The sequence below is a fragment of the Parasteatoda tepidariorum genome, chromosome 7 (assembly GCF_043381705.1).
Source record: "Parasteatoda tepidariorum isolate YZ-2023 chromosome 7, CAS_Ptep_4.0, whole genome shotgun sequence".
NCBI classification, from domain to species: domain Eukaryota; kingdom Metazoa; phylum Arthropoda; class Arachnida; order Araneae; family Theridiidae; genus Parasteatoda; species Parasteatoda tepidariorum.
This window is the reverse complement of record NC_092210.1, coordinates 55,030,024-55,055,317: the sequence shown is the minus strand read 5'-3', so window position 1 is coordinate 55,055,317 and position 25,294 is coordinate 55,030,024. Positions and strand designations below refer to the sequence as shown.

At 27.0% G+C, this 25,294-nt stretch overlaps 1 protein-coding gene across 3 annotated transcripts in view; it reads left to right on the top strand.

Annotated features, from left to right (window-relative positions):
* The window catches only part of LOC107443117 (GATOR complex protein Iml1), a 59,751-nt gene that overhangs the window by 21,396 nt on the left and 13,061 nt on the right, over positions 1-25,294 (top strand). For 2 of the 3 annotated variants that reach the window (XM_043043848.2, XM_043043847.2), the window contains exons 18-33: positions 682-795; positions 1,415-1,498; positions 1,702-1,812; positions 1,898-2,045; positions 3,583-3,670; positions 3,753-3,869; positions 6,574-6,659; positions 10,260-10,434; positions 11,997-12,200; positions 16,742-16,948; positions 18,552-18,616; positions 18,703-18,777; positions 20,242-20,371; positions 20,525-20,639; positions 22,118-22,282; positions 24,741-24,901. In XM_043043848.2, coding sequence (XP_042899782.1) covers positions 682-795; positions 1,415-1,498; positions 1,702-1,812; positions 1,898-2,045; positions 3,583-3,670; positions 3,753-3,869; positions 6,574-6,659; positions 10,260-10,434; positions 11,997-12,200; positions 16,742-16,948; positions 18,552-18,616; positions 18,703-18,777; positions 20,242-20,371; positions 20,525-20,639; positions 22,118-22,282; positions 24,741-24,901 — 2,045 coding nt within the window. The remainder of the gene's footprint in view (positions 1-681; positions 796-1,414; positions 1,499-1,701; positions 1,813-1,897; positions 2,046-3,582; positions 3,671-3,752; positions 3,870-6,573; positions 6,660-10,259; positions 10,435-11,996; positions 12,201-16,741; positions 16,949-18,551; positions 18,617-18,702; positions 18,778-20,241; positions 20,372-20,524; positions 20,640-22,117; positions 22,283-24,740; positions 24,902-25,294) is intronic. The other variant, XM_043043849.2, reaches the window with a different exon arrangement.

Sequence of the window (25,294 nt, the reverse complement as noted above, 5' to 3'; positions counted from 1 at the left end):
CGCTTTATAAGAAAACTATTAATTTTCTTGTTTCTTTATAGAAATTAACTTTCAAGTCTTGACAGTTTTTCAGTAATTTTTATTGTTAATATTTGTCAAGAATTGTAAAATTTTTTGACAACAAATAATGAAAATGTATGTTTTTAAGGTATGAGAATTTTTTACTCAAAATTGAGAAAAGAAACAATTTTGTTTTCTTTAACTTTTTAGTGATAACATTTTGTCGTATGCATAAATCTCTGCTGATGTCTTTAAAGCTGTTATGATTACCTTAAAAACTCCTTTTTATACCGATTTTGTTAAATATAATAAAAATTAAACTCTTTTCAGTATTTTTTTATGATTTTATTTGATGAGTTAAGTTTTTATTTTTCTCTCAGTGTTACTTTTTATTAATTAAAGTATTAGCAAACATTTTTACCAAAAAAAATTAGCGCTACTCTTGTTATTAATAAATGAAAATTCTATAAATTTTTTAAGTAATATTATTTATTTTTAATCAGAACCTTTATTTTGAGAGTATGCTAGGTTCTGTTATACTTTTGCACAATTTTATCTTACATTTCTCTTCCTACAGAAATTTTTGTTATCAATTATTTATTTTCTTGTTTAAACTTCCCAACCAATTTTGTACACATTTATTTTTTATGGGATATGTGTGTTATTTTTACAAATGTTTAGGTCCAACTGGAATATTTATGCAACAACATCATTACCAAGCGATACCACAAATTAGTGCAGCAACTTTAATTTCAGTAGAAAAAGCTTCTCATAGTTTTAGTTATGAACTAGATGGTGAGTTTTGACAATAATCATCGTGCAATGTTGTTCACCAGCTTGAGTGTCGTCTTTTCCTTCTTGCTTGCTTTTTGTTTTATATTGCTTTTTGCTCCAAATGTCATGTTATATATCTGATCTTTTCAGCTGTATCAGATTTATCATTTTCATTTGTGAACTTTTCATTTTTTGAACGAATGTTAAAGAAATAACAAATTTTAAAATAAATGTTAAAACATTGTAACAAATGTTAAAAATAACAATTGTTAAAGTAATGTAACAAATCTTAAAATAATATAGCAAATGGTAAAGTAGCATAGCAAAGTTATAACAAATGTATAAGTAATGTGAGAAATCTTTGAAAGAAGAAAGATTGTGAGAAAGTTTTGAATTCCTTTCCTTTAAACAAAAATTCCAATATTAACATGCATTTTTGTTTATAATTTTGTTAAAATGAAAACTTAACCTACTGTATTGTACTAAATTCACTGTACTTATTGTCTGCTTCCTAACTGTAATAAGATGTGTGGTGACATGTGGGAAAATATTTTGTTGGGAATTTGTTAAATATTCTTAAAAATTTCAAAACAAAATTTGTTGTTTTAATATAATCGATTTCTTTTAAAAACTACTTTAGCTCCAAATGAATACAAGCCTAGTCATCTTATGAAAAGAGAAACACAATCCTCTACCAGTAGTATGAGTTACAGTTTTGCTGAAGGTAAATCCTTTGTTAAGATTTCTTTCCTTTTTTTAATACAGTACCTAATGTAAAATTAAAAGGTATAGAGTTAAATGGTAATTCTTTTTACTTTTGAGAAGGTAGGAACAAAACATGGACGTTTAATTATAATGTAATACTTTAGCAGTATCTAAATGTTTTAGATCATTTTTATTTATCATAATTTTCTTTTTAAACTTAAGGACGACTATCCAACTCAGGTGGTCGAGTGTCTTCTGGTATCGCAAATGATAATATGTCTTGGTTATGTAGCATAACTGGAGATCAAGAATGGACACCTGCTGTAACTACTGGTTAGTAATCTCTTTCAAAACGAAATATAAAATCTGTTTGTACTCATCATTTATGTAATTTTTTTTCTTCAAAATTTGTTTGTAGGGGTTGATTGGAAATCCCTAGTCATACCTGCTTGCTTACCAATCACTACTGATTACTTTCCTGATCGAAGAAGTTTGCAAAATGATTATGTGATTTCAGATTATATATTACTTCCTGATGACATTATAGCTGAAAATGCTGTTCCAAAGTATATCACCTTCACTATAAATATTTATTATATTGTTATGTATATGCATTATTTAATTTCAATATACATAACATGATTTTTAGCTTTTTGTTCTGATATTCCTGTTGATTTTAGCATTTGTTCAGAACATCTCATTTTCTAAAAATAGAAATGAAAATTTTTAGAAAATAGATTTGAAGAATCGAAAAATTTGGAATTTTGATAATCTTTTTATTTGAATTAATAATACTAGTACAACTCACAAAATTCGATAGTTACGATTAATAGACCGTCTACTAATTATATACAAGCTTACACACATGTTTAATCCTTTTCAGAAATTCAGGCATTCTATGAAAAAGATACTCAATTAATAATATTTTACTATCAAATTTTTATAGTGATAAATTTAGAGGTCATATGGTTACTTATTATTTTAAGAGAATGCAGTAGCAAATCTTGTAGGATTGTCTTTTGTAGTTACACAATTATTGATTCATCTCTTTCATGTGATTTTAAAAATTATTGATTCTAATCAACAATACCGTAATCATATCATAGAATTTTTAAAAGGAATTGAGGGATTATCCATTAAAATTAATTTTGCTCAAAAGTGTTCAGTGGCATATTAACTGTATTTTCATTTTAAGCCTACTTTATAATTAAGTGATTAAGGAAATTATGAACTTAAATACAAATTTTAATTACATGTTAGAAATTTTTTTTAATGTCCCTTCAGCTTTTAAATATTGAGTACATACTGTATTTTTATATTTATTTACTACATTTAGAACTTTTTCAGTCTATTTTGAAATACCTAAAATAGCATTAATTTCTTGCATTAAAAAGTTTTTATTTCATGTACAGTTTTAAAATTGTTAAAAAATTTAATTGATTCGTATCAAAATTCTGAGTAATACCTGTAAAACATAACATAGTATTCATGATTGACAAGCGTGACATTTTTGTACATGAATTTAGGTTAAAAATTTAAGAATGGGAAGATGAATGAAACAACAATATCTTAATTCTTAAAATCATTCAATATTGCTTTTTTAGGAAAATAATGTGTTTATAAAAACTAAATTGGAAAATTCTTCATAATACAAAATTTTTTATAAAAATGCTAACAATATTACATGAACTTTTGATAAGCCTTCTGTTTGTCCTGGGCCAGATATATTGCAACACTACTATTTACACACCTACTATCAACTCACCTTATGATTTCACCTGGCACGATTTAATTTGCATTGATTTAACCTCTTTTTCTTTTTTTACTAAATTATTTGTAACCCTTATAATTAATATCCCAGTGACTTCATTTTTAACAAAAATCACAAAGATGAATAGACTAGTTGTTTTCAAAAGTTAATTCACTCCATAGCAAGCTCTTTTTTATTGTCATTTTTTAAGTATATTGCATACTAATTAATTCTTTGTGAAATGTTTTAAGGTTTTATAAATAAAAAAAATATTAATAGAATTTTTGAATATTATTTTTAGAATTTTTGTATGCTATTGCACTTTTTTTTCTTCAATTTTTGATATATTGCAGATATTTTCAAAATGATGAGGATTTTGGTCGGCGTTCTTTAACCACTTCAGAGGTTTATAAAGAGTTAATTTGCCAAAGATTGCAGCAAGTAATTGTTTTCTTAATAACTACTGGTATTGATAAAACTATGAAAAAAAATTTTTACTTAATTAATTTTTCTTTTTGTGTAGGGCTTTCAAATCATTCTTATCCCAAAGCAACACATATCATACCCATTCAATCAAGTTAGTTCAAGTCCCCAATATACACCACTTTTGTATAAAGGACAACAGAGTGTTGAACAAATGGTAAAATATTTACAATGTTTCTCTCATTTTTCTAAAAAAAAAATTTTTTATTATCTTCTTTTAATATAGAGCACCACTATATGAAACTCAGAATCACAAACCTTACTTTAAAATGTAGGACAGAACTGGGTTGAAAGTTACTGATGATTATAAATTTTTTTTATCAATTGTATAAACCAGTTTCCACCAATGTGCATTACTGTATTTACGATATCTCTACTTTAATGTGAAATAATAAGAGAAAAATATTGTGAGGAAAAGAAGCTGCACTGTTTTGGTAATTGCCACATTAAAAAACTTATTTTTTTAGCTTTTTTTTGCATTTAATCTACCAGTTGATTTACTTTCTTTGAATAAAAAGGGATTTTTAATATTCAGAGGCAGCCTAGGCATCTTTACCCTTTCTATTACTCTGATTTCCTTCTTTTACATTAAACTTGTTTTATTTTGCTGTTTGGTTTCATTACAGTGAGTGTGTAAACTTTAATAAAACCAATATTCAGAGACACTTTTGTGTTTTTATAGCTGCCCTCAGCTTTTGTGTCCTTTTAACCGCTGTTTCCACCTTTTAGCTATTAAACTCTACATTCAGCTTGTGTATTATTATACTCTACATTCTTTTACATTTTACTTTTCCAGATTGTGTGCCATTAAACTTCATGTTCTGTCAGTTAGCATTTATTATTTTTTTCTTTCAAAATATTAAGTTTCATTTTTTTAGAGATAATGCTACATTTTAGTTGTTTGAGCATACTTTCTTCTCTGTATTTTATAAATTTGCAAGGAGTTCTAGGAATAGACCAAATATTCTGTGGGCATAATAGCTCTTTAGTAGTAGTAACAGCACTATAGCTGCACAATGAGCTATTGATGATGGTCTAGGAAATATCCTTGAGGATGATCCGAAGACATGCCATCGCAATTGTAATCCTCTATGGAGGGAATGGCTCCCCACTTTGGTAGCCCAACAACGTATGTACAAAGTCTAGCCTTTTAGAATAGAACAGTTTAGCAGGGACTAATACCGTGTACCCTCGGTCCCTATGCAGGCTGTTTAAAGTGGTCAACAACCAGGGTTGGCTTTTTGCTGGCAGAAACTGGTTTTTGCCATGCCAGTGGCAGAAACAGGTTGTAACCGGTAAAAACCGGCAAAAACTGGCAGAAACTAAAAAGCTTCTATATTAGTTCTGGTAATTGCTTAATGACATTTTGTTTAAGTAAACTGAAAAATGTAACTGTAACAAACTTTTTAATTCATTGTATGTAAATATATATTATTTTGTTTATATTAAATATAAAGAGTGCAGTGCAGTATATCAAATATTTATATTAAGTAAAGAATAAAGTAATGTAATGATAAATATAAATACTAAATTTTAGTTTATTATAGTAAACTCTGAAATTCAGTAATTATTATCATTTAAATCTTAATGTAACTGAATAGAGCTACTTTCAAATAGTTTTTTTTCTTTTCAAGACATAATTTGCATGGCAACAATCCAATTATTATACCAGTAACAGTTTTAATCTTTGCTGTATGTAAGAGGTAATATAATTGGTTAGATTCACTGTTTCATAAATGTAAATAGCAATTTCACTGATCACTTTGTTTAATATTTAAATATTTTTTCTATGAATTATCCATTGTATGTCAATCTCAGTACTTAACTTTTATGTCATTTTCTGAATTTCTGCCACAAATGTGGCAGAAAAGGGTTTCTGCCGTGCCAGTTTTAACCGGTTTCTACCAGTGGTTTTAACCACCACGGCAGAAACTTGCCAACCTTGTCAACAACCATCTCACTGATAGCTGCCAGTGATGCTTGACATTGGTGTTCCACTAGGAACTGTGTCTACTAGGAACCAGAACCAACAGTCTGTTGCAAGGTAGCATTTAATAAAACCTCTCTTTTTTTAACTAGCTTTGCAGTAAAATAAGAAATATTATTAAAAGCTAGCTAGATTGCCAAGAACAGGCAAACAGAAAATAATTTTTGATATTTATTTATTTTATAATAAAATATTTAATTATTAATAATAACAGACAATATTTTTACTATTTTACTATTAATTTACTATAAAATTTTTAAGAAGCAAAGTGTCAAACAAATATGTCACATTCACTTTCTTTGTATAACTGGTTTATTTTAATTCAATTATTATTAATTTAAGCAAAACAAATTATCTAAAATGTACAAAAAAAATTAAATATATCTATGCATTTGTTTTACAGGTTATGATTATTAATATAATATAAATAAAAATTTAACTTTCCTGTAAAATATTTTTACTAATAATACTGGATTAAAGTAAAATAAAGCATTCTCGCCCTTCAGCAGTTCATTGCAAGCCAGGTGGGTTATGGAGGTTAAGGCTCACAATTTCATGACTAGCGCCATAATTGTGGCAATATGAACAGAACTGGCACAGGCTGCTTTTATTTCCCAGTCAAGCTGGTATTGGTTAATTTGAAGCTTGGTAAGCTTCAAGCTGCCACTGGGGATTGAACACCAGTTCTTCACAAGGATAGTTCTTTACCTTAAATAGATACCTTTGAGCCGTCACGGCTCAATAATGCTAGTTTGAGTTATGTATTTTTAGCTCAAAAATGTATTTTTTAGCTATTAAATTTGCCTGTTTTATACCTTTTAAAATGATTTTAGCTCATCTGTTTCACTTTATTAACTTAAACATTTTATTTCAGGAAGAGTATTTACTAAGCATAGGCAGAATTTTCCATAAATTGTCTTTGGAAGGATCAAAAATAACAGTCACACATTACAGACCTCGGTGAGTATGACTTATGCGATGTCTTTATCATTGCTAACAACTTAATATCAAGAAATAATTAGCATTGCTGAAATTTGTTTTCTGATCAAAATATGATTAATCGAAATTTCTAAATTTGTGATAGTCTGTAAGAGTGATTTGTTAAATTCATCTAATTATTGTAAGAGTCCATAAGAGTTATTAAAATCACTATTTTCATGCATAAACTGAAAAATTTTAAAAAAGTTTTCCTGAGTTACCATAGGCGTCTGTGAAAGTATGAATCTAATTGACAAACAGAAAGATACTAAAATTCTAACTAGCAAGCGTAATATAATAACTTTGTAAATATAACTGCCAACTCTGAGGAATTTTTCTTTGCTGCAATGAAAGTTGTAAGTTAAGAAAATATAGTAACAAACCACAGATGAAACCAAAATTTTCCAATCATTAATAAATTAAGTTTTAAGAATTGAAAAATTGCCTCATCATTATTAATTTTTTATTATTTATTTTAGAGAATGTATTAAAATTAGAAATCACTGTGACAATTTTAAACAATACATATTTTTTTTACTGATGCATGTATTTAAAAATGCATGTGGTAAATATTTTCTTTTCCATGCTTTGATAAATAGTTATTTCACAATTTTTGCAGAAATTTTTTTTTTTTGGTTTTATGAAATAAATTAATTTATTGTCTCTTGTTAAAATGCATCTTTTAATCTTACACCTTTACCTGCCATTTGTTTTATAAAAAACAAATTTAATTAGTTTTTGTCTACTTTATGTTAATATCTAATCCAACAAGATTTTTTTAAGTAACCATTTTCATAAATAAAATATAGTCTTTTGTTACCACTTAAATTTATCTGCACTTGGAAAGAATGAGTTTATTTTTATTTTCACTTTATTTTATACATTAAAGGTATATATAAATTTGAGTTACAGTTTCTTTTTAAAAAATTAAATATTTACCAAAAACTCAATTTTTTGCACTAATAAACACTGGTAAAAGTGAAATTATTAAAGCTTTAATATTGTTAATGTACCCATCAAATGTTACATTTGCATACAAATAGAGTTCCTACTGCAGTACTGAGGCGCGTTTGATTTGTTAGCTACCAAGGATTGGCCCTAAAATGAATGTGACCAAGGTAATAATATTATACTAGATAATTTAAGGAAGTTCATAATTACTATGGTTGATATTTAACTATACAATTTTAATGATTTTAGAAAATAATTAACATTTATTTAAAAAAAAACTTTTTTCATTAATCTTTATTATTTTCCATGTTTTCTCTATATTTTTAACTTATTATTAATGTTAAGTATTTTCTGCTAGTATTTTCTGTGTACTTGCAGCTTATGAGCATTAAAAATAAAACTTATTAACTTTCTTTGTTTTTTTCTTTTTATCCCTTTTGTCTTTATTGTGTTATATAAATATNCAAAATGTGTTATAGTATTTCAAAAATCTATTAGTATTGTAATAAAAAGTTTAATTAAACGTTTTTCACTTTGATTTTTTTTAAAAATTATTTTATCTATATCTATAAAAATCATTATAAATAATATTTTAATTGTTTCATAAAAGAAAATAAGATAAATAAAATTTAAAGATGTAAGTGCATAAATATGAAGTTATAGTGATGTATATAATATAATTCAAGTTGCGGCCATTAATTTCCAAGACTTTTAAATTTAACTCTGGGAAATATTATGTGAATTGTATGCCCTTTTAATATGATTAAAAGTAACCGTCACCCTCCACAATATACTTCTGTAATTATCTGTAAAATTTATGAATTTTGAAGTCATCTTTTGAAGTTCCATTCTCTTTTGACTTGAAGGTTTTCATAATGTTTTTAACATCCAAAACCATCTTTCTTTGACATTTAAAAAAAAAAAATTTGAACAAGAAAGGTCTGCCAAAGATTTGTCTGAGGAGTAAAGTGAAAGAATCATTTTCACACACTCTGAAACCGAAGAATGTTTGAAGATTTTAAAAATAATCCCATGTTATAAAAGAAGAGCATTCCGAAACAGGACTTTAAAAGTTAAATAACTTTTACTGCTAATTACAGAAGTGTATTGATTCAGGTGTAGACCCGAATAATATACACAAACATGAAAGCGCTGTTCTTTGAAAACTTGTTTCTTTGCTGAAATTTTTTTTAAATTTTTAACTACAAAAATCCACCTCTGCAAAGAAAGTTTATCTTTTTCGAATTCCCAGGAAACAAAAAAAAGATTAATTTTTATGCTTTTCCCTACTGATGCAAATGCGATTTCTATTTACAGGATTTAAGATCAAGCATTGTCTTCCATATTTCCACGATTTTATATCAAATATTGCATTTTTTTGTATTTGCTGGCTTTAAAAATCACTATTATGATTCATGTTCAAGTGACTTAAAAATTATGCATCAGAATTCGTCTTCAGGCGATTTTAAAATCAAACATCGAAATTCGTATTCGCACAATATTAAAATCAAATATCAAGATTCATATTTGCATGATATTAAAATCATATATTGAGATTCATATTCCACAATTTAAATAAATAAATAACATCTCTTTCATCAATACTTTCATTAAATGAATAAATGCTTCCTACATATACTTTTTACTTATTCAAATTAGAGTGATTTTAATTAAATTATTTAAAAATTGTTTTTGCACTTAGCATTTTTGGATTTCTATTTTCAGCTTTATTGGTTATTTACCAAACTCATCCCTGTAGTATGAATCAATATAAAGTTCTATAAAAATTGAGCATTTTCAAAAAAATTCGTGATTTTCTAACAAATTGCATCAAAATATGGTGATGAAAATAGTTTCAAAAGTTAATGAATGTGTGCCAAAAGTCTATTAAATGAGGTTTTGTATTCCCAGAAAGTTTTTTTATTTCATCTAAGTCCGGGAGGTATTTCAAAACTAATTTATCTACTGGTGGTTCTGCATATATATGTGGTTGGGCATAAATAAAACTTCACTTTATTTTCTATCTTTAATTGCCTATTATGCAGGAAAAGCCATTAATTTTAATGTGTCTAAACATCCATCTATATAATAATAGGAGAGAGTAAAATAATAGATAAGAGACCCTTTATATCAGTTTTCTGAATCGAGGGAAGATAAGCTGGAACCATTTGCTTTGGACATTTGGAAAATACTTGTGCGCATTTCAGCTACAGTTATATTAAAAAAAGTGCAAACATTTGAAAGCAGTGAAAATGAAAATGTCAAAACACCCAGTGGATTAAATGGGCATGGATTTCACATAATATTTTCAGTAGTTGGATCAGTCTTGGAAATAAACAGCCCCATCCTATATAATGAGTTATGAATTTAGTTTATTTTTAAAGATTAAACAATCTGCATAAATGTATTTGTGTAATTCTATTATTAACTAGTTTCACTTTGTGGTTTCTGGGTGATTTTTTTTGTCGCTTTATTTGTTACAAAGTATCTCATTATGTAACCAAATGTTTTTAAATTTAACTAAGCAATAGCAATTACATTTGTAAATCATTTTAGTTGAATTCAAAATGCATTATTCAAAGTGTTAAATTGGGAGTTTGCAATTAATCTATTATTTTTTTACCATTGCAGTCATCCTCACAGAGAAATAAAAATCCATTACTGTTACCGTTTTCATGCTCCAGATAGTGATACATATGGTGTGTCCTGGGTAGATTTTACTAGTGAAAGACTGGAAAATTATAACTGGAATTACTTAGATCATTATATCTGCAATCGAGGAGAAGGCGAATTTGAATTGAAAGAGGTTAATTTTTTATGTGATTTATTATCTTCAAAAATAATTTTAATTGAATTTAATCTATGCTCACTGCATAAAAGTAATAAAACTTTTTTTTTGAATTTGACTTCTATGAAGAATAAAAATTGATTAATTTGTGTTATGAAAAGTTTTGATTATATGTTATAAAAGTTTCTATAGTTTAAATTTTATTTCTAATGTCAATCTTAAAAAAGCTTCAAGTAGTTTAATTTTTTATACCATAAGATTTTATGCTGATATTTTTATATGATTATAGTTGTGATCGTTTAAATGATTGTTGCTTTGTTTGACCCTCAAATGCCCAAACTGTACTTATAGTTGCCACCTGATTATAAACTTTTCATTCTTTCTATATAAAGTATTTTTAATAATTTGAAATTTGTTTGTAATAAGTTTGCTTTGCTGGGTACAAAATATTGACTTAATTCTCAAAAACGTTTCTGATTTCTGACATAGTATTTTTTACAAAGCAATTTGCACTTATATTGGGTGTTTATAATTAAAATTATCAATGTAGAAACTGTTATGGTTGACATAGTTTAAAGGAAATTAGTATATAGTGTAATATTCCTTTATGAATAAATGTGGTTGGTTCTCATGAATAACTATCACTTATATGAACACTTTTTTATTTAAACATGTATAAAAATAATATGAAATGAATGGTAAGTTATTGACATGATTTTATCTGACTTCACAAGTCAGTTCCGAGAACGATTCTCTCTTATTTTAATCAATTACTTTATGGAGGTCAGTGTGCGAAGCGCCCTCTGGCGAAGATGTCCGCACACTACATATAGAATTATATGTACCATGGGAGAAAGATCTACAGTAAAAGAAAATTGATTCACATTTTACCCACTAGGTGAGAAAAGAATGTAATAAAGGAAAAAATAATCGCAATTGAAGACACATAACTTTATTTAATTATTGCATATATTCAACCAACATTTCATTTTAGTCCAAAATGTGTTATAGCGTGTTCCTGTTACCTGTTGTACTTGCTTTGTACTTGCTTTGATTCAGTTTCATTTGAATCCAGTTTCTCCTCCATCACAATGACTTTTATGATCAACTTTTTCAGTTCTTTCTTCTGTAATGACATGGTGTAGAATGATTTTATGGCAGTGATTGTGTGGCGTAACTACCACTATAAATATTAAATACCAATTCACTAGTATATAAGACATGTTAACTTGATTCTATCATGAGGTACCTTTTGATAGATGAAGGTTGACATAGTCCATTTATAATTTCCTTCAATTGCTCAATCTTTGAAAGTTTCTTAATTGTATTAAAATTTTTTCTTAAAAATGAAAAGTGTTATCTACCAGCCAAATTTTTAATTGCACATTTCTCTTTTTCATGATTAATATAACATTTATACCAAATTCATCAATATTTGTCTCTCAGAATCAATACTATGTTGTTCTAAACTCAGTAGCTTTTATTATATAGTTATGCTTCCGTGTATATAGTTTTGAGCTTTATAAAGTTACTATGATTATTGAATTATTCTGTATAAAAATTTTCATTAATTATTTTAGTCTTTAAAGTACTGGAGGTTAAGGATGTTACTACTACCAGCTGGTCAACCTGAAACAAAAAAAATCATCGAAGGACACGAGCGCTGTGACTTATATAAAAAATTTTCTGAAGAAGAAAAACTTATACAGCGGAAAAATGTTTTAAACTTGCTAGAAGTGATGAATAAAATTCGTAAAATACCCTCGAGAAAACCAAAGCTAAAGGTACTGCTAAGTTTTTACATTATAGTATAGTTGTAACATTTTAACTTGTGAGTTTTTTAAAACTTTTATTCAATAGATACGCCAGTTCTTTAAACACCCCTTGTAAAGTTTGCTCTCTGAAATAAAAAAATAATATAGTGTGAAGAAACTAAAAATTATTACCCATATATTTTCGTAAAAAAATTATGTTAAAGCTAACTTTTCAGTTTTTCACAAATTACTATCTTTCACCATTATATCAACAGCAACATTATATTTTGTTTTCCTTTCAAAATTATATTTTGTTTAATAAAAATTAGAAGAGAATTCTTAAGCAGCTTTGTTTTTAAAATTATTTGCTTAAAAAGTGTCTGCTTTTTTTCACATTAATTAATATCGAATTGAATTACTTTCTATATATTTCAAGTAAGATAGTTTTCCTATAGTATAGATGTATTTCATATCTATCTATACTATAGATGTAAGTATTGATATGTTTCAAGTATATGTAAGTTGTTATACAGTGCACAAAATAAAAGCAGAACTTCTCAAATTTTATTGAAAGGAACAGATTTTCTCATACAAGAGTGCAGTTGTAATGGTTCTTGGGAATGATTTGAAAAAATATACATAATTTGTGTGAAAATATTTTAAGTTACAAAATCAAATACGAAAGCATATTTTCTCAGAATAAATATACCTTTTGGATTCTTGACCCTGAGTCAATGATAGATAGTCACAATCTGAGAAATTTGGCCCCTTTAATTTGATCAAGAGAAATTGCATCCTTTAATGTTAATTTTACCTATGTTATGTTATCTATGTTAATGTTATCTATTTAAAATTGTTAATATAGTAAACTTCTCGGCAACATTTCCTTAGTTGGAGTAAATTAAGCAAAGGTATACTTAATTGTTAAAAAATTTTACATTCTTATAAATTATATTGTTTTATATTTTTTTTAGGCATTCATTAAATTTTTGATTAGGATCTTTTAGTCGTAACTATTAGCAGTAATAATTTTAAAAAATGGAGCATATATGTTGATTTATAATGTGAGTCATGCTATTTGAAAATTCTAATTCACAAAACAATTTACTTCATAGTTTTGAAAATGCTGTATTTATCCACTTTTTCTGGAGAAGGGAATATCTTTTTTCTTTGGTTCTTAGATAGAACATAAATGTTCAAAGTTTTTCTTGGTAATGCTTGAAAGATTTTATGCATTCCTCACTGTTTAAATCTGTGTCTCATACTAGTTATTTTGACACTCTGTGTAATGATAGGTAGGCAGAGCAGCTCCATATTTTCTATGGATCATAGAGTAACATTGTATGATTAAAAGACTATATGAAAATTTAGGTACAAAACTAAATTTCTGCAATCAAATCCCACCACTGACAATTACATATTTCACAACAGGAATATTATGTAAAACTTACCAGCTATTATTATGGGCTACATTAAGTTGCTAAAGTACTCTAATTGCACAGTAGCTCACTCTATACAAATCAGTTATTTTTAAACTGACAAACTATCTTAAAATAGAAACACTTTCTTCTCGGTCTTAACAACCAACAGCCCTGACCTTTTATAGTGCTCTCAAAGATCAATGAGTAATTGCTTTTTGCCAGTCAAGCTTTCTTTACATAATGGTCATGTTACTTGGGGAACAAAGTAACCCCAGTTGATGATAGTTTAGTTATGCTAGTGGACGATGCTTTTTTTAAATCATTAATTTTACCTACTAATTAATTTTTTTTTATATTTAAGACTTTTATTCATTTTTTAAAAAGAAAAAAGAAACTTCAGTTGCTGCTAGAAAAAAATTAATTAATTATTAAATATCATGTATTATATGAAATTACACTAGAACTTATCCAAACCTCTTTCATTCGGATATATCTGTTTCCAAAAGACATTTCAATTCCAAAAGAAATTTTTTACACTTGCTTTTTTTTCTAATCTACCTTCTTAATTCTTTTTTTCCCTCCTTAATATGCTATCATAATTTCAGACTCATAAGATTATTATTTTTATTAATTGTTTCCAATGTCGTAAGTATTGTATTATGTAAAAAAATAATTTGTAATAATTGTTTATTTTTCATTTTATTTTATAATAGTAAAAAAATATAATTCGTTTTTAATTTATTTTTTTTTATTTGTGCACTGTAACTCCCATTATAAATATTAATCACAATCTAAGCAAAGTCAGGATAAGAAATTCTACAACTGCATCAGGAGGAGGTAAAAAGGAGTTTGACCCTGAAATGAATGAGGAGAAGCTATTTGAACGACATATCTATATATTAGGTTTTCAAAATGGAAAACACTTTTTGAATGACTACATAATGTCATTTTCTATGAGTAACAAATAAACATTTTGTTAGTTAAAGATGACTGTTTTGATTTCCTAAAAATATTTGAAACTTTTCCTTCTTTCATTCGAAAGAAGGAAAACTAGTTTGATTTCCTTCAACTATTAAATTTTTATTAAAACTAGTTTGTTTAACCATCATGCTTCATTAATTTTGCAGTTTTTTTCTTTTAAGAAGATTAAAAAGCAATCTTACTTTTAAAATCTGAATATTTTGATATATTGAATTAAGTCTGTCCCAGTTACTGTTGGTAATTGAGTACTACTGAATTTAATATCCTAAATCGACTCTTTTAATACATTTATCACAATTAAGGAATTTTAAAATAAATTTAAAAAATTAAAATGAAAGGAAAATTAAATATCTTTCTATGTATTAGTTTGTGTTACATTTTAAATATGAAATCTGTAATTAATGTTTTGTGATTTTTTAATAAATGGTTTTTTAACTGTATGTAATAATCTTATTTTAATTTTATATATTTTTTATTTGTTAATTTATTGCTGTATTTTTGTTAATTGTTATGTGATTTTTATTATTGATATTTTTTATTTGAAATATTGAATTTTTGTGTTCTATATTTATGTATTAACTTTGTAAAATTCAACCCTCCATTACTGTTGAATGTTACTCTGCGACCTGTATAGTACTTATCAAAACCTATTTCTACTCCTTTTGCACAAATTTAAATCTTTGCATGTTACATTTTGTATTTTCTGCTTTTTTTTGTATTTTGTCTCTTGTTATGAAACATTTTACACATCTTTTTATTTTAGCTGTCCTCTCACTGAAATCTTAATTATTTTTTAGTTGAGTGCTAATTTGTTTACTTTATAAATCAGATATTTTTGTTTGGAAAGAATTTTAGTAATATGCCATTTTCCTCATTTTTTAAGAACTAATTATCTTCAAAAGTTTTAAATTTGCCTAAATTTCATATGAAAATGTAAAATTGAGAAATTTTTAATTTATTATTTAAGTTCAAATTTGAAAATTTTTTCATTCTATGTTTTTTTCGTTTTTTTCTTCACAAATATAATTTTTAATGCTGTGCTATACTCTAAAAGAGTTTTTTACTTGTACAAATCATTAAGAAATTTACATATAATTTTTAAATTACAAATTATACTTCAATATGTCAACATATATACAGTCATACCAACCTTAATTGCATATCTGGTAATGAAATTTCCCATTTCTGTGTATGAAAATAGAAAAAAATGTTTTTTTTTCTTTTTTAAATTTAAAAAAATTTTTTACTAGTTAGAATAGAATTTCGGTTTTTCAGTTTAGATCAAAATACTGCATATAGTCACTTCAATACGGACTTCTTATCTATTTGCTGCTCCGAACAAGTTTCAAGGGGTAGTTTGAGAATTCATCAAGTCAAAGGGGATTAACCCCTCTTTTACACACTTCACTCACCCGCCATTTTAAACATGGGAAAGTAAGAAATAGAGAAATGTTAAGTTAATAATGTCAACAGAATTTCTTTGACGCCCAATGGCTGAGTGGTAGCGCTTCACGCTCCCGTGCCATAGGTCCTGGGTTAAATCCTCGGGTCGGGCAAGGTTGACTCAGCCTTTCAACCCTTCAGTGGGTCGATAAATGAGTACCAAGCATGCTTGGGAACTAAACACTGGGGGTTCCGCGTTCGTCTGACCACCTGACCGGAACATCTGCTCCTGCACCCCAGAGCCCAAGGTCAAGAAAACTGAGCTGGGCACAGTAGGCCTTGGCCCTCTATGGGTTGTCCTTCCACTGAGTTAGAGAGAGAGAGTATTTCTTTGGAATGAAGTAAATAGAATTATATTTTTTAGCATTGATTGATTTTAATATAATTTTAAATGTCATTTATATTTTATGATCTTAACTGTAACAGCACTAAGTATAATTGTTTATTCGTCATTAAAATGACTTTATTCCCTCAAAGCACCATGTCAAAGTAAAATTTCATAAAACATAGCAATTAAGATTGACTGATGCACTCCCCATTTATTTGAATACAGTTAGCCGGAACAAATGGTAATTGTTTAAGAGGGCAGACTGTATATGCATAATCTAAACTTTCTTCTTTTTTCTTTTTATAAGTTTCATGAGAGGACAGCTTTTGTTTTTGATAAGAATTGTTAATATATTTATTTATTTAATCAAAATGAGCACCTTTCCCTGTGATTTTTAGCTGGCACACTTGCTTCCTCCTCGTCGATCAAGTGTTGGCCAAGCTAGCCTCACGACGTCTGGAGCTTCTTCATTTCGAGAAAGGTTAGCCAGTAACCAAGTGCATGATCGTCCTAGAATGCGTAGCAATTCTGCTAGAGGAGGAGCTCGAGTTGACCTAGTATTGCCATCCGGTCGTGTTTCTCCTGCTACAGAAGTAGATGGAAGGGTACTGTGACTTTTTAAATTTGCATCACTAGTCTCCATGTTGCATTGCATGGATAGATTAGAATTGCATAGCATAGAATAAAATTACGTTGCATAAAATTCAGGGAAAATTACATTTTTTTTTACATAAAAAAATTCTTTATCATTTTCTATTGTTTTCCTTTTTGCAGCATTTTTTGCCCCTTCTCAAATATTTTGTTTCTCAACTGAACAAATTTTCTTCTTAACATTGTAGACACTTATTTATGTACAAAACACATCCATTTAAGTTATTTAGCTTGACGTTTCTTAGTATGTGTTTGTCTTTTTTTATATATTAAGAGAATATTTTCTAACTTTAAATTTCTATTGCTGCTTTCAAATATATATTATGCATATAGGGAAAACGTTAAAATGTTATTTAAACTTTTCCTTACTCATTATTTATTACTTTAGAAATGCCTAATAAAGGCTTTTTTATACTGTATCATATGTTTATCTAAATTATCAAAAAATAAATTTTAGTTATTAAAATTATTATTCAGATTTTATTATTCCATTTGAATTACTATGTAATTCTTAGTTGCTTCACTTTTAACATTTTCATTTTATGTTCATTCAATAATTTTCTGAAATCAATATATTTTTACGTTTTAACAGTAGCTTTGTTTTATTGTGTCACTTAATTTCACCCAAACTTTTTTGTATTATTTGTTTTAAATGTGCCCTTGTCTATTTCGTGTTTTAATTGGTCATTTTTCTAACCCTTGCAACCATCAGCTGCTCTTTATTTGTGAATTTTTATGCTCTCATACCTTCTAGACCTTATATCTGTTTGTGTTTTTATGTTGAATGTTATGTTCTTCGTAGCATTATATATTTTTTTAATTGAAAAATCAAGCATATTTCTAATTAAGGTATTAATGATAAATTTCTCATAAACCATCTTAACTTACTCTTATTTACCAGATTTATTTCTCAGTGAGATATAGTAAATAATTTTGTATTGATTCAATTTTTGAAATTTATGAAAACTGGAGAAATGCTTTGTTCTTATGTTGAATTTTATATTCTTAGTTGGGTTACTGTTTTTTTTTAACTTAAAAATTTTCAACTAAAATTTATAAATTATACCTCTCATTTGTTAGTTACTATTTTCTGAAGCAAAAATTGGAACTAAAAATTTTGTCAAGACCCTTTAGCTTTCAGTTTTTAATTCTGGAATTTACAAAGGGTAAAGTTTTTCATAATTTAAATTTTTTTTAAAACTTAGATTATCTCATTGCTTATAACTTTTGTAGAAGTAGAAAGACTTATTTCGCATTAGAGCTATCAATGGGTTTATAAACAAGAAAGTTCTTTACTTATGAGTAAGATTCAAACTCTAGTAAAATATTCTTCCTTTTTTTCAGTTGACTTTTCAAATGCAATCTTCCACATTGACTTTCTGCTAAACATTTATATACATGGTGTTAACATATTATCATCCAAATAATTGCTAAAAATGCAAAAACAACTAAGGTACACCTAAAAGTTTTTAAAACTAATGTTATTATAAGTTTGAGTTTTTATGTAGTTTTTTTGTTTGTTTGTTTGTTTGTTAATATTCAACTTCTTGTATTTAGATTACAATCTCAAAATCGGAAAAAGCATTAACAAGTTCCTTATCTGCGGACAATCCAGTTGACTTGTAAGATAACTATAATTTCTTTTATACTTACAAATAAAAGTTCTGCTAAGCTTCACTTTATTAACAACGTTATAATTTGATTTTAGCTTTCCGGTTGATTGCAAAAGATTAAATGAAAACTCGCCTGAAATTGATATCATACAAGCAATGAAACACCCCCAGTAAGTAAATCTACTTATTGTAAACTTGCATTAACTATTTTAATAGATTTTGTTGTTTCAAATTAAAATTATACTTTAGTATTAGTAGAAATTTTTTTGTATTTGAAATTAATGTACTCATACATGTGATTTAATTCTTTTACTTGTGAGGTGATTTTTGTCTTTTCTAGATCAAATTTTTAATATCTTAACACACATTTTTCAATGATATTCTGTATTTTTTTCTTCAGTGTATCAATTTTATGAGATATTTCTTACAATTTTTAAGCTTTGTTTTGCTAAACATGCCTTACAATGTGGGAAAAACTTAAATAAAAAAAATATTCAGGATTTTTATTAACCATAAATATGTCGCAGTTAGGTATGGAACAACATGTGCTGTGGGTAAAATAAAAAAAGCAAACACCTTTATAACTTTTGTTCTAATGATTAGATTTTCACTTAGATCTTTTAAGGACCTTAAATATGCTAATATAGTTGTGCAGACAATATTTTAAGACCTGAAATCAGCCAAAAAATATACTTTCTCTGAAGAAACATACCTTTTTTTAATTTTTGGAGTTTTAATGACCAAATTTCTTGGATTCTGGCTGCTTGCTATCTTATGAGTGTCAGGAATCTGAATCCATCAAAAAAAAATCTTTATTTAAAGGTATGCTTATTCAAAAATAGTACAGATATTTCTCTTCTTATTAGTCATAATTACACTAAATTAATCACATTATTATTACTTATTTTTTTTTAAAAATTTAAATGAGTAATATAGAGAAAAAAAGTGCAACTTTTCTAATTCTTGAGTAATGATGATGTTTGTCTTCATCTTGGCACTACAGCCCAGAGCAGACCAATGAGTTTTTTCTATCAGATGCATGTTTTTTCCAATGAGTCATTATTAATGTTTTTAAATTTTTCTCAACATTATCAAGCCATCTGAGTGGAAGTCTTCCCTGCTTCCTGATACCACCTAGCTTGCTCAAAGTTAACAGCTTTGTGTAGTTGTTATTTCCTGAACTAAATAAATATCCAATTTACCTTATTTTGTTCTATTTGATCACTTTTTTGCCTGGTTGCTTATATCTATTATGAAACATAAATTATAAATTCATAACAGTAAAATTAATAAGTAATTTTAAAAGTTAATTTTATGATGGAACAAATTCAGGTATAAAAAACAAAAAGGAATATAATGTGTCTATTACAAGATTGACCAAACTGCTGAGCATTTGATAACTAACAATCTAATATTGCAAGATCATTGCTTAACTATAATTTTACCGGCCAAGGGCAGGTACTTTTCTTTAATCAAAATCAACTTCTACTCTAACAGGTATCTTCTAGAGCTGTTCAATTTTTTATGAAATTCCAAAGATACCTGATGGCCGAAAATATTAAAACAGTTTAAATTTATTTATTTATTACAACTTTATTTTGGTATTTGTTTGTTTTAAAGTAAATTCTTTTCAGGGATGGATTGAATTTTATTGCTAAAGCTGGATGGTCAAATTTTACATTTATTAGCTTTGAAGCTGTAACATGGTTGATAGAACATGTTGAGGGTATCCAGTTAGAACAACAAGCAATAACAATGCTGCAGGTTAGTTATAATTTTGTTTTTAACAAGAAAATTATAAAGAGGCAGGTAAGTAGTGAGAAAATTTTGGGGGGAATATGTCTTGTTATCTTTCATATATCTGCCTATTATTTGTTTTAAATAGCATAATAAATAAGTAAAATTTTTTTCTTGTAGAGTTTTCTAGATAAGTACTTAATTTCTCATATTTCAAGAACTACTATACAAGATTTCGTTCATGGCTTCTTTTTGTATTACATAGTAGTACCAGAAGATGATGAAAAATATGAGAGTAAGTATTCATTCTGATTCATTATAAAATATGCTGATAATATAGTTATGAAATCAAATAATTTTACCGTTTAAAATGTTACATTTTGCACAAAAAATGTTTATTCCTGAAACATAACAGGATGCTAATTATAGATATACTTTTTAATATATGTTTATTGATGTATGTTCTAAATTGTTATTCTATAAAAACTATTATGAATGTTAACTGTTTCAGAAGTTTTAATGATTACATTTGAAAAAAAAAAGATTGTTTGCTTTGTAGTAAGAAAAAAGAAATTTTGGGGTGGTGGAATGATAACATTACATAAATATGGTACTGACTAATCACAAAATCATCACAAACGTTACAAGTTAGCATAATAATGAAGAATTTTTTGTCTTTAAAGCATCCCCATAAATTTAGTCTTTCAGGCTATTTTATGATTAATCATACTGCTGAATATATGGTGAAACGGTGGACTTTTTATTATAATCATTATTGTTTGTGAGTTCCTTTTCTAAAAAAGAATGTTTTTAAGAAATTAAAGAGACCTTTTGAAAAAAAAACTGCAATGAAGGTTCGTCTTAAACGTAGAGGAAAGGATAAATAAGACATAAAATTGTGTAATTTTATTTTAACTTTTGATTGCCTTAAAATTTATTTGAACCTATAAAGCTTGTAATATTAAACTATGATCTGTATAACAAATGTACTGCCATTTTAAAATTTAAAAAATATTAGTTATTTTCAGTTAATGGGATACCCGCAAGTGACATGTGGGTCTCTCGATGCTGATTGGTTGTTGAAACATAGAATTTGTTTACGTTAGCAACTGTTCTTTACATTCTATTTCGAGTAAGCCAAGCCTGTCAATTATCAATTCACTTAAGTGACACATTCTATATTCTTACACAGAGATTCTTTTACAAAAATTTCAATTCTTTCACTAAATATTTCTTACTTAACACAAAGACAGACATGGAGCTATGTAAAGTATTAATAAACTAATTATGCATCACAGTTGCCATGTACGCAAAACAAAAATATAGCACGGTTATAATAAAATATATAAATAATAAATCTAAGTTAAGTATAAGACATACACAAGAAAGAATTATTTTTCAACAAATTGATGTGTAATACAATGCTGTATCTAATAAACTTCATGTTAATTAACATTCTAACTTATGTGGAGAAACTTAGCTCAACTTAAACACACCATTTTGCTTAAAAGCGATCAGCTGGTGCTGTCATCATAGGTCACATGTGTAGGTATCCGTGATCTTCTTCTTGAAGTGAATAATGCAATAGGAACTAAAAAGAGATTATTGAACAAACAAATAGATTCTGCTTTTTTTAGAATTGCCAGTAAAAAAAATTTTTTTTCAATAAATAAATAAAATGTAAATGATGTTTTGAAAAATTTAATTTCTTATTTTTAAAAGTTGTCTGTTTACTTGTTTGATTTGTGTTTGCATTTTTGTATCATTTTCAAGACTATGATCTAAATGAGTACAGTGAAGATGCTGCCCTTTATTTATTGCAAAGAGAATGGATGGAGGTTGAGTTCAGACCTGCATTTTCTGCAGCAGCTGAAAATGAAAATTACAACTTTCCGTCTGATGAAGATATCTGGAGCACTCCTTACCTGCCTAATTCTAGTAGTTATTTTTGAATATTTCTTAACAGAAATTTGCCTTTTTCTTTTCTTTTATTATTTTTAAAGTGAGGAAATTTAGGCTAGTGTGAACAACTACAATGATTCTGTTATTTATCTCTCAAAATTTCTCTGTAACTTTTGATCAATTACCAAAGTTGTGTTACAGTTTTTTATGTGATTCATTGTGTGACAAACAAGAAAACTTAACAAAATATGAGGAAAAAATCATTCTTATTTACCTTTTAGTAGCCACTTTAAACTATTTTTATTGTTAATGTTATGCTATCAATGAATACTCTTATTTCATATTTGCTATTCATTTTTGATTTCTAATTGTCTTTTTAAAAAACGAAAAAAAAAATGACTACTGGACTGTAAGGGGGGAGGGAAAAAAATAGTTGTAGGGCTATTCTAAATATGACAATGTTAAGCTCTCTGTGATTTAAAGAGGTTATTTATTACAACAACACTTATTTGGACAGTTAATGACAAAATCAGATTAAATTTGTAAAATATATAATCTATTTATCCTTTTTTTTTTCAATTTTAAATTTGATTAATTCTGTAAAGTTTATTATTTACTTATAATTATTTTTGTGTCTTACACAATCTTTTTTTTTTTCATACTTAAGATTTTTATTTCCTATGGTCCTAATAATTAAATTAGGAAAATACTAACAATAAATTAAAAAGTAGATTGAATACTCAATTTAATAACTTGCCCATACTATCTCTATGCCATGTGTCTAGTGCATATTAAATCAATTACAAAAAGATAATTACCAAAGTTAAATTTCAATTTTAAAAATAATATATAAGTTATATTAAAAATGAGGACTAGTAAACCTATTTGGCAAATTTATTAAAATTATACACACTATCCCTCTTTCCCCTGATGTTTAGAAGTAATGGGAGTTCTGTTAATGGTATTAATTATTTCGCTTTCTTTGAACACTTTTCACTTAATAAAGCTAGCTGCATTAAGTTGATTCATGTTTATAATAAATTATCTAAAATCTAATAATAATAAATGTTACATTAGTTTAAAAAATTTATTACTCATATATTGCGTGATGTACTTTTTATTATATTTACCTACGCGCAAAAATATAGTCGAAATTTTGTAAAAGATGTATAATTTTATGTAAGTAATTAATGAAAAGGTTTTTTCCATAATCTTTTTGTAGTAAATCAACCTCTGATCCATCACCGCTTTTTGCAGATAATTAGGAATTTATTTTTATTTTAAATAAAATGTTGCCAAATCAATGAACATTTTCTTTTATCAAGAATAATTAGTTTAATCTATGAGTTTTTAAGTTTAATGCTTTGACCCATTGTAATGATTCAGATAATTTCGTTTCAAATTGAATTTTTTTTTTTTAAGAATTCTTAATTTAAAAAATTTAGAATTTCTATCAAAAATCTTGTATTTCTTTTGCATACCCCCACTTAACGTTCCATTTTCCATATACCTTCATTTGGATATCCAGGATGCAAAGCGTTTTTAAAAAGAGCTTAAAGGTGCTTATTTTCGATTTTCGTTTTTTAAAAGCCCTTAAAGGTGCTTTTTTCCATGGGTGCTTTTAAAAAGTGCTTAATTTTCCCTTTTTCGAAATGTGATATTTTTCTTTACCATGTTGATTTTCGCCATAAATTATGCAAAAAGAAATTGTCCTATTCAACGTTTTCACAATTAATTCAACCCTAATCTATTTCGGCGTAAAGCCGGTCTGTAGTGTATGAAAGCAGCATTTGTTTAACCCAGTGGTCGGCAACCTGTGGCTCGCGAGCCACAGGTGGCTCTTTTGATGTAAAGTTGCGGCTCTCCAGTTCCATACGAAAAAATTAATAAATTGTNGCACTTGCTTATACTGAGCTGGATTCAGTGTTAAGGATTTTTAACTCTCATGTGCAACCTTGCTGCATTTTGCAAGAGATTCTCAATTTCAGACTTCATTTTCCACCCTCTGTAAATAGAATCAAAAAATCTCATTTTCCGCCCTCTGTAATAGAATCGAAAAATCTCTCAAATTTTTGCTGATTACAGGGAATTGTCAATTTTTTCTCTCAATTAGTGATAGAAATTTTCATTTCTCTTGTTAATTTCATCGTTTGTAACGTGCCATCGTCTTCGTCACTGTAAATAAAACTGGATAAAACCATCAATTGTCAAAAACTTGCCGACCCTGTCTAATTATGATATTTTTCAAAGTGCTTAAAAGGTGCCTATTTTTTGTTGAAAAATTTGGCTACCTGTTTTAGACATCCTAGAAAAATATATTGAATGTAAAAAGTGAGATATTTTAAAAGCTATAAAATAGCCAAGTTGAAACATATAGTTAGTTTATAATGAGTGAATAAGATAGAAAAATTTATTTGTATTTTAAAAGATAATAATATCAATAATAATTAAGTACGTTTATTTTTATTACCTAATTATCTTATTAATTTTCTAGAACTAAGCCTCAAATGTTCCAATATACAAATTGATCAAGGTACTAAAAGTGGAAGACAAGAATGGGGTCAGTTACGTTACCAGAATATGTACAGGCCTTATGAAGCTTTTGAATTAGTAGTTGAATGGATGGTTGCTACAGGCAATAAAGCTGCTGAAATGGTAAAGCTGACATTGCTTTATGCTTTATTTTTTAGTTTTTTTTTTACATAATTTGAAAAGTATTTTTTATTTTAATTACTTGAAGGAATGATTGAAATTTTACAGTTTGTTATTTTTCACTTAATTTGAATTTTTTATTTCCAGTTAAGTTTTAGTGTAAGAGTTGCAGTTAACAAATATTATGATCTTCAGAATATTTTATGTTCTGTTTATTATTTTTTCAATTGCATTGTTAAATTGACAAATTGTCTGATTCAATCATATTACAACTAAATTTTGATCATTAATCTCTATCTTTTTATTAAATCTTGCAATTGTGCTCATATATTTGATCAGAATAATATAAGCAAAAATATTAGAAAAACTATTTTTGTTGGCTTTGATTAGAGCATG